Source organism: Adiantum capillus-veneris, chromosome 28, assembly GCF_014529385.1.
Source record: "Adiantum capillus-veneris isolate H3 chromosome 28, ASM1452938v2, whole genome shotgun sequence".
Classification (NCBI taxonomy): Eukaryota; Viridiplantae; Streptophyta; class Polypodiopsida; order Polypodiales; family Pteridaceae; genus Adiantum; species Adiantum capillus-veneris.
In genome coordinates this window covers 26,628,833-26,642,650 of record NC_140958.1, presented here as the reverse complement: position 1 = coordinate 26,642,650, position 13,818 = coordinate 26,628,833, and the positions used below count along the sequence as shown (strand labels likewise).

The window sequence follows — 13,818 nt, the reverse complement described above, 5'->3', positions numbered from 1 at the left end:
CATTTATGAAATGAATGAGATTGCACAATGTATTAATTCATCAGCTTATGGACAAGGTTCTAATGGCAAATGGCAGTAATTTTGTTGTACAGCAACATGCCATGCATGTCATCCTACGCACGGTTTCCTTGGCTATATGAGAAATTAAAAAGACATGCTTTCAAACTCTTGAAATTTAAGGGCAAGTGCCAAGAAACTTCACAAATCAACTATAAATTTACTAAGGTAAGCTTCTCATGTCATGGTTTTGCTACAACCCTCAAAGTGCAGTTGGATATGTTAAATGCTTCTACCTTGTTTTTGAGTGTGTGAGGCCACCAATTAGGGCTTGTCTTTTCAAATAAGTGTGTATTTTTGTCTATGGAAGTGCTTAAAACATCCATGAAATCTTCTCGGAAAAGAATTGAGTGAAAACAAAGGTTTTCTACATTGCAAACTAGTGTTGTATTTGTGCAATTGGGATTGATGCTACTTGAAATAGTGTGACACACAAGAATTTCTAGTATCGGAGATGTATGCGGCAATAGAAAGATGTATTTGCATCCTCCCAACTTTACAAAGTACAGCATTACATCAATTCAGCAGCAGATACAAAAACCTAATTTTTTCCATCCTTGTATTACCCTCTTACTGAGTATATCAATATGGGAGTATTTTGACATTGGAGACTATTTTCTTTGCACAATCAGCTAAGCTAACATTTGTGCACCCAGAAGCAAAGTTCCTGCAAAACTGGAGGTCATTCTACTTGAGCTGATGAGAAGCCACCGGATATGCCACCCAAATGCGGGCACCGCAAGTGCACTCTTATGATGTGCATTCTTGAACGAAAAGAACAATAATGTCAAGTGGCTATTTAGGTCAAGCAGAGAGCATATGTACCTAATTTCTTTCATGCTAGCAGCCTATCCGATTGTCGTCGATCCACAACTGTGTAACACATCCAATCGGAAGGGGAACTGTAACCATTTCACTTCCTTCTCCTTACTATGAAGTAAAGGTGATGACTCGATCACTGATCCGACATCTGCAAAGCGGACATTCCGAGCACGCTACAGCACAAGATTTACATACTGGTACCAACAATTAAGTCAGTAAACTGTAGCCTTAACTAACTGACAGAGACATGTCTTTGCAATAACAACAAGCATCGACATGTACTTACAACAGAAATGTCTACAAGGAAGAAGAACTGTGGCTGTTGGAGCCTCAAAGCATATTTTACAAACATGGCTGCTTTTCTCATTATCTTGTTGATCCTCGCCATTTATGTTCCCGTGCTCTTCAAATTTGGCCTGCAGCATTTGAAACCCCCATCATCTTAAAGATGTTGACAGCGTAGCTTTTTGGAATGGTTATACAACTTTTGTAAAATGCTGTTTTCTTTAGTACAGAAGAAATGCAAGTAACAAAGCTCGAAATTTTAGAGTGAAGTGCAGCTCTCTCCCCGAGAGAACTTGTCAGAAAGCTATCCGAACTAAGAAGAACCATCGTGATTGTACTGCTGTGCTAATGTACATATGGACTTCCGTATGCTATGATCAGATGCTTAAGTCCTACGCATGAACTTAATGAAGGGTCTGCTACTCTTTTTCAATCCCAATTCTGAAGGGAGGAATCCTAATTTGTCTGCTTTCCAATTGAATTTAGTATAATAGAGTCCAAAGAAGAGGCTTCTCAATGTGAATCCAACATGGATGTAGACTGTTTTCTTGACAAATTGACAGTTTTCAATAAGCACCATGTCTGTAGCAATCTGTTCTATTTTCAATATATCTGATGGGTATACCAATACGAACCATCGTGATTGTGCTGTTGCACTACTGTATGTATGGACTTCCATATGCTATACACAAAATTCTAGGGATGTCAATTGTCAAAATCTCAAATATCTGGCAGAAGCTGGGCCCAGTAATCCACTCAAATAAACTGCCATACTTGCGTTCTTTCTTGGTATTCCTGCATGTGTAATGGCCAGCCCCTGTGCACTTCCCAACACTTCATATGTGCACCACATGTTGTAATCTCTCTATCTTGGGCTGATCTGTGTAGCCTCACCTCGGCCAGTCCAAGATCTCAAAACAATTCGATATTTGTCTCACAAAAAGCCGATTGATGATTGCTTCTCTGAGCATTGAATCTCCTGCTAGCATGATATATTATTCACATAGTTGTGCATATGGAGACCTTTCTCGGGAAGCAAAATCAGAATACATTCGGGAAAAAAACAAATGTCTGTCCATATGCAATCTAATTCATGTATCTAGCTTCTGCGTCTTTCTGCACAACCTGGGCTGCATTGCAAAGCTCCCCCATGAAAAGGATAGCCACACTACCAGACCTCTTTGCCTACGAACTCCTGGGTTGCAGTCTATATGTCTCTTCCAAACTTTTACCAAGAACATCAAGCACCCTGTTGGCAACGCATTGATGTGTTCATATACATACAAGATATGAGACCCTGAATGTGTCCTCAAAGTGTCATTGATCCATTACAGATCCATGCTGTCATTTGTAAGGTATCAAAGGCCACCCACACTTATGTCACATGTGGATCAGTGATAATCACTCTATCATTATGGTATACATCCCATTTTCCCTCTTTCCTTGCCTCAAGGTTGTATGGCATATGCTTCTTCTATGTAGCACTTGTGTGATTCAGACATTCATCCAAATAAATCATTTCTGCGTTAACGACGTCCTATGTGTCAGAGAGGACCTCTTTATGTCCATGTCTGCAAACTTTAGAACGAGTACTTGCCAGCCATCGTCAAGGTGGATAGGTACGATAAGAACAGTACGAAAATAAAAGTGGCAAACTTTGTGCAATATGGATAATCACTACCAGTATGAAAAATTCATTAGGTATTGGATACAAATAGACATACGTGTACACTTATGCATGCTTGCATACATGCATGTATATATCATATGTACATAGCCCTAGATACATCAATACATACACGCATGTATGTGTATGTGTGTGTGTGTGTGTGTGTGTGTGTGTGTGTGTGTGTGTGTGTGTGTGTGTGTGTGTGTAAGGAAAGGAACACAACAGTGTTCAGCTCTACAAAATATCTAAAAGCATTCATAAGATATCCGCAAAATGGCTTATGCAGATTCTCCAATATCTAAAATATCCGCAAAATGGCTTATGCACATGACTCGCTATTTATGCCTCGCAATCAGCAAAACGATGTTCAAGAGATTATGAATGCTTTGGAATTGTTTGCGCTTGCGGCTGGTCTTAAAGTCAATTTCCGTAAATCAAAGCTCCTGCCGCTTCGTTCTTGTGATTGGCATGCTCTGTTGTGGCCAGGAGAGATTGTTCTTCCAAATGTAATCACTAGGCATTTGGGTTATCCAATTGGCCGGAATGTTACTCACAAGCAAAAAGTGGATTGGGTTATGAATCGCTTGAATGTTAAATTGCATTACTGGAAGCTTTCTACATGGCCGCTCCATGTTCGCCTGCGAATTGTTCAGTGTATCCTCATGGCATATGTTCAGTTCTTTTTGCCATTGTTGCATTGGCCCCGACATTGTCTTGACTCTCTCATGTCGGCCATTTTGTCTCATTTATGGCAAACGTGTGCCCACAAGAAAGGTTTGCGCTTAATATCAATGGCAAAACTTTGTACACCAAAGTGATTTGGTGGTTTGAATATTTTGGACTTGCGTAGGCATGTCATTGCTAGGAAGGCTATGCTTTAGCCTACACTTGTGCATCAATCTCAGCCTTGGACTCTTATGTTTGCACACTTGAGTCAGCATGTGGTTACATCTTCATTTGGTCACTGGCAATCATCCATGTGGGAGGCAGTATTTGGTAAGATGGATGGACACATTCCTGGATGCCCGCTTTCTTCCACCTTGCTTTCTGCATGGAAACAGGTTACGATTCATCTCTCATGGAATGCTCGGAGGGAAGGAAACTCGCTTCGTGCAGAGAGCCTTCATTGGAGTCGGGTTTTTCCTCTTACTTTGGTCGACCGCTCGCCTCGTCAGGCGTATTTTCTCTCTTGTCGTGGCATTCGAGTGGTTGAGGATGTAGTGGATGCAGCTGGTTTTACTTTCGAGTTTCCATTTGCCACTCCCCGCTTTGGATTGGGCATGCATTATCGCCAGTTTTGGAGAGAATTACAACAAATGCTGACAGGTTTTCTGCCCGTTTCACCTATGGCGGATGGTGATCGTATGTCTGACTGGAAGTTGGGGGATATGCCATTTCAAGATATTTCTGTTGGTCGAGCATATACTTTTCTTTTGCCTCGTCCATGGATTGCTGATCATTGCAACGCTATTTGACACATGCATAAATCGGACATCTGGTGGCGCGGGATTATATCTGCAATATGGAAAAGCCGTTTGCCATTGAAAGAGCGATTGTTTCTTTGGCGGTGTTTACTTGGTGTGCTCCCAATGGGTACCTTTCTTCGGAAGCGCCGTGTCGGCCCTTCATCGTGTGTTCGTTGCTTATCTGCCGAGGAGGATGTTTGTCACCTCTTGTGGGATTGATGTGTCACTCGAGATTTCCTTCGTCACGTATCTGCATGTATGCGGCTACGTTTTCCCTCGACGGTCTTCCATAAGCGGTTTTGGGTTTTTGGCATCTTCTCGCCGGCGTTGCAAGGCTTTGCAGTCTTCTTCATGTGGGTCAGGTTTTGGGCATATTGGAGCATATGGCGACAACGTAATGGCTATATGTTCCATAGCATACATGCGGATCCTCTCCCTTTCTTCGGGATTTCCCTTCGGCAGTCTCTACGGTTTACCTTGGAAGTGGGTGATATCACGGCGGAAATACATCAGCTTTCTTATGAATGCTTTTAGATATTTTGTACAGCTGAACACTGTTGTGTTCCTTTCCTTGTACATCTTTTTGGTGGGTTTTCCTCTCTTTGAGGTTTCCCACAGTTAGTTAAATCAAATTGATTTACAAAAAAAAAGTGTGTGCGTACAGACTCATGCTACGAAAAAAGGCTTACGCCTGATGTCGATGGAGAAGCTTTGCACTCCTAAACGTTTTGGTGGACTCGATATCTTGGATTTGCGCAGGCATGGGTTTGCGCGGAAAGCTATGTTGTTGCCCACTCTTGTGCAACAAACTCAGCCTTGGACTTTGATGTTTGCATTCCTCGGCCAACATGTTGTTACTTCTGCTTTTGGCCATTGGCAACCCTCGCTCTGGGAGGTGGTTTTTGGCAAGATGGAAGGGCACATTCCTGGATGTCCACTTGCTTCCTCTTTAGTATCTACTTGGAAAGAGGTTACGATGCATTTATCATGGAATCCTCGGCAAGAAGGTGATTAGATCAGATTGGAAAGTCTCCATTGGAGTCGGGCATTCTCTCTTACTTTGGTCGACCGCTCACCTCGTCAAGCTTACTTTCTCTCTGGTCGTGGCATTCGTGTGGTTGAGGATGTGGTCGATGAGGCTGGGTATACTTTTGAGTTTTCCTTTGCTGCTCGTTGTTTTGGGTTGGGCATGCATTACGGTTAGTTTTGAAAAGAGCTTCAAAGCATGTTGATCGACTGTTTGCCTGATGGCGATCGCATGTTTGATTGGGCCTTTCGGGAAACGCCTTTTCGAGATATGTCTGCAGCTCGAATTTATGCTATTCTTCTACCACGAGCATGGCTTGATGGTCATTGTAATGCCATTTGGCGCGTGCACAAATCTGACCTCTGGTGGAGGAGGCTCCTCTCTGCCTTGTGGAAAATCCATTTGCCTTTGAAGAAGCGTCTGTTTCTTTGGCTCTGTTTGCTTGGAGTGCTTCCCGTTGGCACTTTTCTTCGGGCGCGTCATATTCGTCCTTCTTGCGTTCGTTGCTCGATAGCAGCAGAGGATATTTGTCACTTGTTGTGGGATTGCTGCGTTACTAGAGACTTCCTTCGCCATGTATCGACCTGTATGCGGCTCCGTTTTCCTGGGGTTGTCTTTCACAAAAGGTTCTGGGCATTTGGCATTTTCTCACCGACGTTACAACGTTTTGCGGTCGTCTTCACGTGGGTCAGGTACTGGGCTTTCTGGACCGTGTGGAGTCAGCGTAATGCTTACATGTTCCATCGTACTCATGCGGATCCATTTCCTCTCTTCAGGATTTCTCTTCGGCAATCGTTACGATTTGCTTTGGAAGCTGGTGATATCACCTCAAAGATGCAACAGCTTTCATATGAATGTTTTTAGTTACGTTCTACAGTTGAGGAGTTATGTGCTCTTCCCCTTGTATATGATCTTTTCAGTGGGTTTTCCTCGCTTTGAGGTTTCCCACTAGTAAATTGATCAGTCGATTTTATTAAAAAAAAAAAAGTGTGTGTGTGTGTGTGTGTGTGGGTGTGTGTCGATTGGGTGTGCGTATGTGTGTGAGAGAGAGAGAGAGAGAGCAACGTGTGTGTGTGTGTGTGTGTGTGTGTGTGTGTGTGTGTGTGTGTGTGTGTGTGTGTGTGTGTGTGTGTGTGTGTGTGTGTGTGTGTGTGTGTGCGCGTGTTGGTGTAGCGTAGCTTCCTGAGGAGTCAGTGCGTGCAATTTTCTTGAGTCAGCAAGTGTTCACGAGCAATTTTTCAAAGTTGGCAAGCGTTCGCATGAAGTTTTTTCGTACACAGAAGCTTTCACGCCATCGATTTTATTAAGTATAGACTTGGTTTTTCCAACACTTAAAGAACAGTGTACAGAGAAGTTTTCATATATACAGAAGCCATCGTTTGATTCAGTACAGACTCATCGTTTTAATCAATACAGACTCAGATTTTCCAACATTTTGAGTAGTGCTCTTTCAGCTACCTGTGGATAACAAATAGTGATCACTTCGTACGCTGAGTATAGCTGTGAATTTGGTTTTGCTATCCTTAGATTGCTTTGAGTAGTGATCAGTCAGCAAGCTGTGTATTTGTCATGGATGACACTTTCACTTACAAGCGCCGGAAAGAAATGGAGTCATCAGCAGCTGATGCGATGTCTCTTATCAAAGAATGTCTATGTGAGGATTTTGAATATGCTCGAAAAGCTTGGGATGGTCAGACTCCAGATAAAGAAGTGCTTATTCCCGTGCAGGGGTTAATGGATCTGGTAGCCCAATATGCTCTTAATGCGGTAATTCTTTTCTTTCCTAGCAAAATGCCTTCTGCACAGGATGTGGGACAATGGGTAGATTTCCTTCTGAAGTGTGAAGCAGTCAGAGGTGTTTATTTTGGGGCACGTGAATTTTATGAAGTTCTGCTGGTCGACTCAGAAGCCAGAGATGCAGTTCTTGAAATGTCTCCTTTACATTTCAATACTTAGATGACTCATGTTTTGCCTTTGGCCCTCACCAAGGATTATCAGAGTTTGATTCCTCATAAATGTCCGGTGTGGGTTGAGGTGGAGGACTTTCCTCAAACCTGGCGTCATTTTCTACCGTTGTTAGCCTCTCAGCTTGGGAAAGTTATTTGTCCCCCTAATATAAATGTCAATACAAATCGTTTCTGTATATTGTGGGATACAGACATTGCCACACCTTCTGGTATTTATGTGAATTTTGGTGATCCATTGGTGGGCAAACGACCTTTTAAGTTGAAATGGGGCAAATTTGCTAATTCCTGTTTCCATTGTGATAAGTTTGGGCATATGCAGTCAGAATGCCCTGAGCCAAACTTACAACCTCCTCCTTCGGCTGTTCCATTCCTTCAACCTTCCTTACATGCAAAATCATTGAATGATCATAAAAATCCAAGAGCAGCTACTACTGCTTCACCTTCAATGACAGATAAGACGAAGGGAAACAAGTGTCGGCCAATGCTTTAATGTCTAAAGACAAAGGAAAAGAAAAGGTCACAAACCCGGATGCATGGGTGGTTGCTAAAAAGACTGTTAAACTTAAAACCCCAGCATCTTTTCGCAATTATGTGCCTCCTCCCAAAATAGTTGGTCAACGCAAACTTCCTTGCAATGATAACAAATCTTTGGCAGCTGCTTGGGATAAAGTGGTTCGCTCGTACAAAGATGTGGTTACAGGTGAAAATTTTGATTCTGACCCATCCGGGCCAAATCAAGCATTGAATTTTGGTTCTGACCCACCCAGGCCTAGTCAAGCAATAAATTCTTCTTCCCACAGAATGGATGACGATGTGCCCATGGGCACATCGAATTAGTTTCCAATTTCTTTGCGCTTTCTTGTGCATATGTGTTCGGATCAATAGAAATATAGTATGCATCTCATATAATGTGCGTGGGTTATGCAACCCAGATAAATGGCGGCTAACCTCGCACTTTGTACATACATGTAAGGCAGATGTGGTGGTATTACAGGAACACAATCAACATGAATTTGCTGGTCAATGCTCTTACTTTGCGGGTTATTGGATAGCCTATGTTGGCTTGACTACTTTTTCAGGTGTTCTGATGCTTGTTCGTCATGAACTTCAGCCGGTTCTTGCTTATAATGACCCCAACGGTCGACGGATGGTAGTACAATGTATGTTGCAAGGTCAAGTTTATGAAGGGCAGTGGTGTTTATGCACATACAACGTCTGCCCATAGGGCCACCTTATGGCAAGATATCAGCTCTTATTCATGGACTTCAAATTCAATGCTTTGTGGAGATTTTAATAATGCGCCGGACATACTTGACAACACTACTGGTCATTCTCACATGCTGCAAGCTGAAAGACAAGCTTGGGATAATCTTTCTATTTCTATACACATGCTAGACATGTGGACTTGCTTACATCCCAATGTCTCGGGTTTCCCTTTTCATCATAATGCACACTCTTCTTATCATGCCCGATTGGATCGCTGGTATCTATTCAATTTGCAACAATATGATGATTTTGTTTGTGAAATGCGAATTGATCACACTTTGCTGCTATCTGATTGTGCTCTGATTATTTTGACTGTACATTTTGGTCAACCTGCATGTGTTCAGTCCCTTGCTCGGACGCGTCTTTTGCATATAAATAATGCTTATCTTTCTCATGATCGCTTCCGTGATATGGTCTATGAGGTTATTCCTCTGCTTTGTGATCAAATGCATGTTGATCCCGATATTGCCTGGTATCGTTTTGTCATGCATATCCAATATATTATTCGGGATTATGGCAGACATTATATGTGTCGGTTACGCCAAGATGTTCATAATGCAAAGCTGGTTTGTCAAAATTTACAAGAGCTAGCAGACACAAATCCCTTACCTCCCTCAGAAGAGGATGCGCTCTGTCAGGCATGGGTGTGTTTACGTCAAAATGTTCAACGCAAAATTGATAAATGGCAAACTCGCGCTCGTAAAAGGGCATTTATGGATAAAGGATGTGCTTCTAAACAGTTTTTCAAGCATTTGCATCATGCTCAACAATCTCAAGGTATAAAGCAGGTTATGCTCCCCTTTGGCACTTGGACATCTACGAAACAAGAATTCGATGATGCCATGGTTTCTCATTATGCTAACATCTTTGTTGCTCCTCTTGCTGCATTTGTTGAGGTCTGTCAAGCACGGCAGTTGCTCCTTTCTAGAATGCATCCAATTCTTTCACCGGAGGATGCTGTTAATCTTGAAATTGTATTCACTAAGGAAGAGTTGCATTCCGCCTTGCTTGCTCTTGGTCGAGGGAGATCTCCTGGCTGGGATGGAATCACAGCTGAATTTTTTATTTCTTTTTGGGATTCTCTCAAGGTTCCCCTACTTTTCATGATGAATGCAACATGGGATATGCAGTCTTTACCAGTGTCTTGGAAAGGTCTTCTTGTGTTGCTACCTAAGCGGAAACTCTGTGAGCAATTTTCAGATTGGCGGCCTATCTCTCTCATGCCTGTTATTTATAAGATTTTGGTTAAGATGATAGTCCATAGAATTAAGGATCACCTTTTCCCAGGTTTACATCAGGCCCAATATGGATTTATTCCTCGTCGCCAAATTATGCATAATCAGGCCAATGTCTTAGTGGGCATGGAATTTGCTAAGTATACTAAACAGGATGTGCTTGTGATGCAAGTTGATATTGACAAGGCCTTTGACACTATCCTTTGGGATTACATTGTGGATGTTCTGTGGTGCCTTGAATTTGGTCCTAAGATAGCAAATATTGTATACTTTTTATATGCTCAAAGCACGTCCTCAGGAATCCTTGCAGGTGAAGTCACCGATTCCTAGTCTCTTGGCTGTTCTCTACTACAAGGCTGCCCGCTCAACGCCTTCTTATTTGCCATTGCCACTCACCCTCTGCTTTTATATCTAGATTCCTTGCTTCATACAAGCCGGCTTCATGGATTGCAGTTACCTTCTGGCCAAGATTTTATTGGACAGGCGTATGCTGATGATTCTCTGTTTTTTCCAAAGAATAATCAGGGTGATGTACAAGAAATTATGCAAGCTTTGGACTTGTATGGTTTAGCTGCGGGTCTTAAAGTTAACTTCCACAAGTCAAGGCTTTTACCTCTTCATGCTCGTGATTGGCATCAGCTTCTCTGGCCACGTACTATTGTTCCTCTGCATGAGGTCACCAGACATTTGGGATATCCTATTGGATGGCATGTCACTAGTACCCAACAGATTGATTAGGTTATGCATCGTCTTAACATCAAGTTACATTATTGGAAATTGTCTACTTGGCCATTACATGTCCAACTCCGCATAGTACAGAGTATCTTGATTACTTGGCCTCATCACCGACTTACCTCTCTTCAGTCATCTATCATTTCACATTTATGGCACATCAAGGCTCACAAATGTGGCTTGCGCTTGATGCCTATGTGGAAAATTTGTTGTCCAAAGCGCTTTGGGGGTCTTAATATATTGGATTTGCGGAGACATGCTCTTGCTCGCAAAGCTTTACTTTTGCCTAGACTTGTTGAGCAGGCTCAACCATGGACAGTAATGGTTACTGCCATATGTGAGCATGTGGTTACTTCATCCTTTGGACATTTGCAGCCATCTCTCTGGGAGGTTGTGTTTGGGAAATTAGCTAGACATATTCTTGGCTGTCCTTTTACTTCTGTTTTGATATCAGATTGCAAAAAGGTCACGATGCACTTGTCTTGGAATGGTCGCCAGGGGCTTGAAGGTAATTCTTTGAGATTGGAGAGCATTCATTGGAGTAAAGCCTTCCCATTAACTTTGGTGGACAGTTTTCCAAGACAGGCTTATTTTCTTTCTCGTCGTGGGTTGCGTGTGGTCAATGATGTGCTGGATTCAGATGGCAATGTACTTAGTTTTGATCTTGCTGCACGTCGTTTTGGTTTGGGCATGCATTATCGACAATTCTGGAGACAAGTGCAAGTCATGCTTTCGGACTTCTTACCCATTCCACCTTTAGCTGATGAGGATCGTTTCTTGGATTGGCAATTACAGACCTTATCTTTAGCTATTATTTCAGCCCACCAGGTGTACAAGGTTCTCTTGCCTGATCCTTAGCTTGCTGACCATTGCAACACCCTATGGTCATTACAACATTCTCTTTCTTGGTGGCGACGGGCTCTTCTTGCTATATGGCAGAGTCACTTGCCTCTTAAGGAACGTTTGTTTCTTTGGCACTGCTTGCTTGGTGTTTTACCGGTGGGCTCCTTTTTGCAAGCTCGTCACATCAGCTCTTCAAGGTGTGTTCGTTGTTCAGCCTCTGAAGAATTTGTGACTCATTTACTCTGGAATTGTCGCATTACTCGAGCCTTCATCATTCGAGTTTCTACACTCATGCATCTTCGCTTTCCTTCCGCGAAGTTGGGCAAGATGTTTTGGCTTTTTGGGATTCTACCATCTACGATAAAGCCTTATGCTTCTTTTTTCACATGGGTCAGATATTGGGTCTATTGCAGTATTTGGCATCAACGCAATACCCGCTTGTTTCACCGCGTGGATATAGACCCTTTCCCCTTCTTCAAGTTTTCGCTTCGGCAATCTTTGCACTTTGCTCTTGATGCCGGGGACTTATCTCCTGACCTTCATCAGCTTTATTATGTTTGTTTCTGAGCCCTTTTTACACTTGAACACACTCGTGTTCGTCCATATGTATCAGTTTTCTTTGGTGGGTTCTCCTCGCTTTGAGGTTTCCCACTTGTAATTAATCAAGATGCATTTACAAAAAAAGAGTATGTGTGTGTGTGTGTGTTGTGTGTGTGTGGGGGGGGGGGGGGGGGGGGGGGGGGGGGGGGGGGGGGGGGGGGGGGGGGGGGGCACGACTCATCAGCGACAGCAAACCCTAGCGCGCGACTCTGCAACAACAGCAAACCTTAGCGCGCGATCCCTCAACTTTGGGCGACCCACGCGAACTGCCAGCACAGTCTCCTTGCAACGATAAGCCCTCAGTGCAGCAGTCTTCCCCTGCGCAGTCAGCCTTAATTCTTTGTACAGCCTTTTGTTTTCGGTGTGTGTGCGTGTGTGTTTGTGTGTGAGACCTACGGGTTGCCATTGAAGATAGTGTGCGCGCTTGTATGTGTGGGTGTGTGTGTGTGTGTGTGTGTGTGTGTGTGTGTGTGTGTGTGTATGTGTGTGTGTGTGTGTGTGTGTGAGAGAGAGTGAATGGTCTATGTCAACTATGTGTGTGTGTACGTTTATGGGGGATTTGGGTGTGTGGTGAATCCTTCGGCCTTGTCTGTCACGCGACCCTGTTCTGCACAACATATGCCATGTGTAGGCCCTTCACAACACGTCGGGGGTGGAAGTTTGATTTCGCCTGCACGCGGTCCTTCCGTCGTCTTGTGTGCGACAGAGGAGTGTGTTTTGGCCTACTGCTCAGGATGTAGGCCAATGGGTTGATTTCCTACTCAAGCGGCAAGCAGTCCGAGGGGTTTACTTTGGTACGCGAGGGTTCTATCGGAATGCTCTGTTTGAAATGTCTCCTCTTTTCTTCAATACGCAGATAACTCATGTGTTGCCCTGGGCTCTTACCAAGGACTATCACAATCTCATTCGTCACAAGTGTCCCGTCTGGGTTGAGGTGGTTGACTTTCCTCGCACTTGGCGTCATTTTCTTCCTTTGTTGGCTGCTCAGTTAGGCAAAGTCATTTGTCCTCCTAAGCTAAAAGCAATTACAAACCGTTTTTGTATTTTGTGGGACACGGATATCCCCACACCATCAGGTATTTCGATCGATTCTGGGGATACAGTGGTTGGAAAGCGCCCATTTAAGCTTAAATGGGGAAAGTTTGCAAATTCTTACTTCCAATGTGGTAAATTTGGTCATATGCAGTCTAAATGTCCGGAATCAAATTTGCAACCACCTCCTTCAGCTGTCCCTGCTCCTCAACCTCGCTTGCCTCCGAAACCTTCTACTGAGGTTCAAACTAAAGGAGTTTCAATCTCCTCCCCCTCGGCTGGGGCGGTTAAAGGCAAGGGAAAACAAGTACAACTATTTGCACTTTCTGCTTCTCCAAATATTAAAGACAAGGGAAAAGAACAGGTTTTGACTTCTCAAGCTTGGATGGTGCCCAAGAAACTTGTCAAAGCTACTACACCTCGTGTTCCGGCATCTTCTCGTAATTATGTGCCTTCTTTGAATAATGTTGCTCAGAAAAAACTCCCTTGTAATGACAACACTTCTTTGGCTGAAGCTTGGGACAAGGTTGTTCGTTCTTACAAGGAGGTTGTTATTGGAGAAGCTTCTTCATTGCAAGGTGCATTTCCTTTCAAAAATCCAGGTCCAAGTATTGACCTACCTTCTCAGGCACCTTCAGTTGGGGAGGATGTGTCGATGGGCACTGGTACTTGAGTTTTATTCCCCCGTTTCTTTCCCTGTTTCCTCGTCCACTGTATATACCGTATAGAATGCATAGTTCTTTGAATTGCATCTCCTATAATGTGCGTGGGTTATGCATTCACGACAAGTGCCGGCTTACCTGGCACTATGTACATA

At 43.4% G+C, this 13,818-nt stretch overlaps 1 protein-coding gene across 4 annotated transcripts in view; it reads right to left on the bottom strand.

The window, feature by feature from the left end:
- Positions 1–379: 379 nt before the first annotated feature.
- LOC147420202 (kinesin-like protein KIN-7D, mitochondrial) overlaps positions 380–13,818 on the bottom strand; it is a 101,302-nt gene continuing 87,863 nt past the window's right edge. The window contains exons 23-25 of one of the 4 annotated variants that reach the window (XM_086504965.1): positions 1,166–1,295; positions 883–1,027; positions 380–732 (exon numbers count right to left, since the gene is read on the bottom strand). In XM_086504965.1, the coding sequence (XP_086361091.1) occupies positions 906–1,027; positions 1,166–1,295 (252 nt within the window). In that variant the 3' untranslated portion in view covers positions 380–732; positions 883–905. Of the gene's footprint in view, positions 1,074–1,165; positions 1,296–13,818 lie in introns of all 4 variants that reach the window. The other 3 variants (XR_015187020.1, XM_086504964.1, XM_086504966.1) reach the window with 3 other exon arrangements.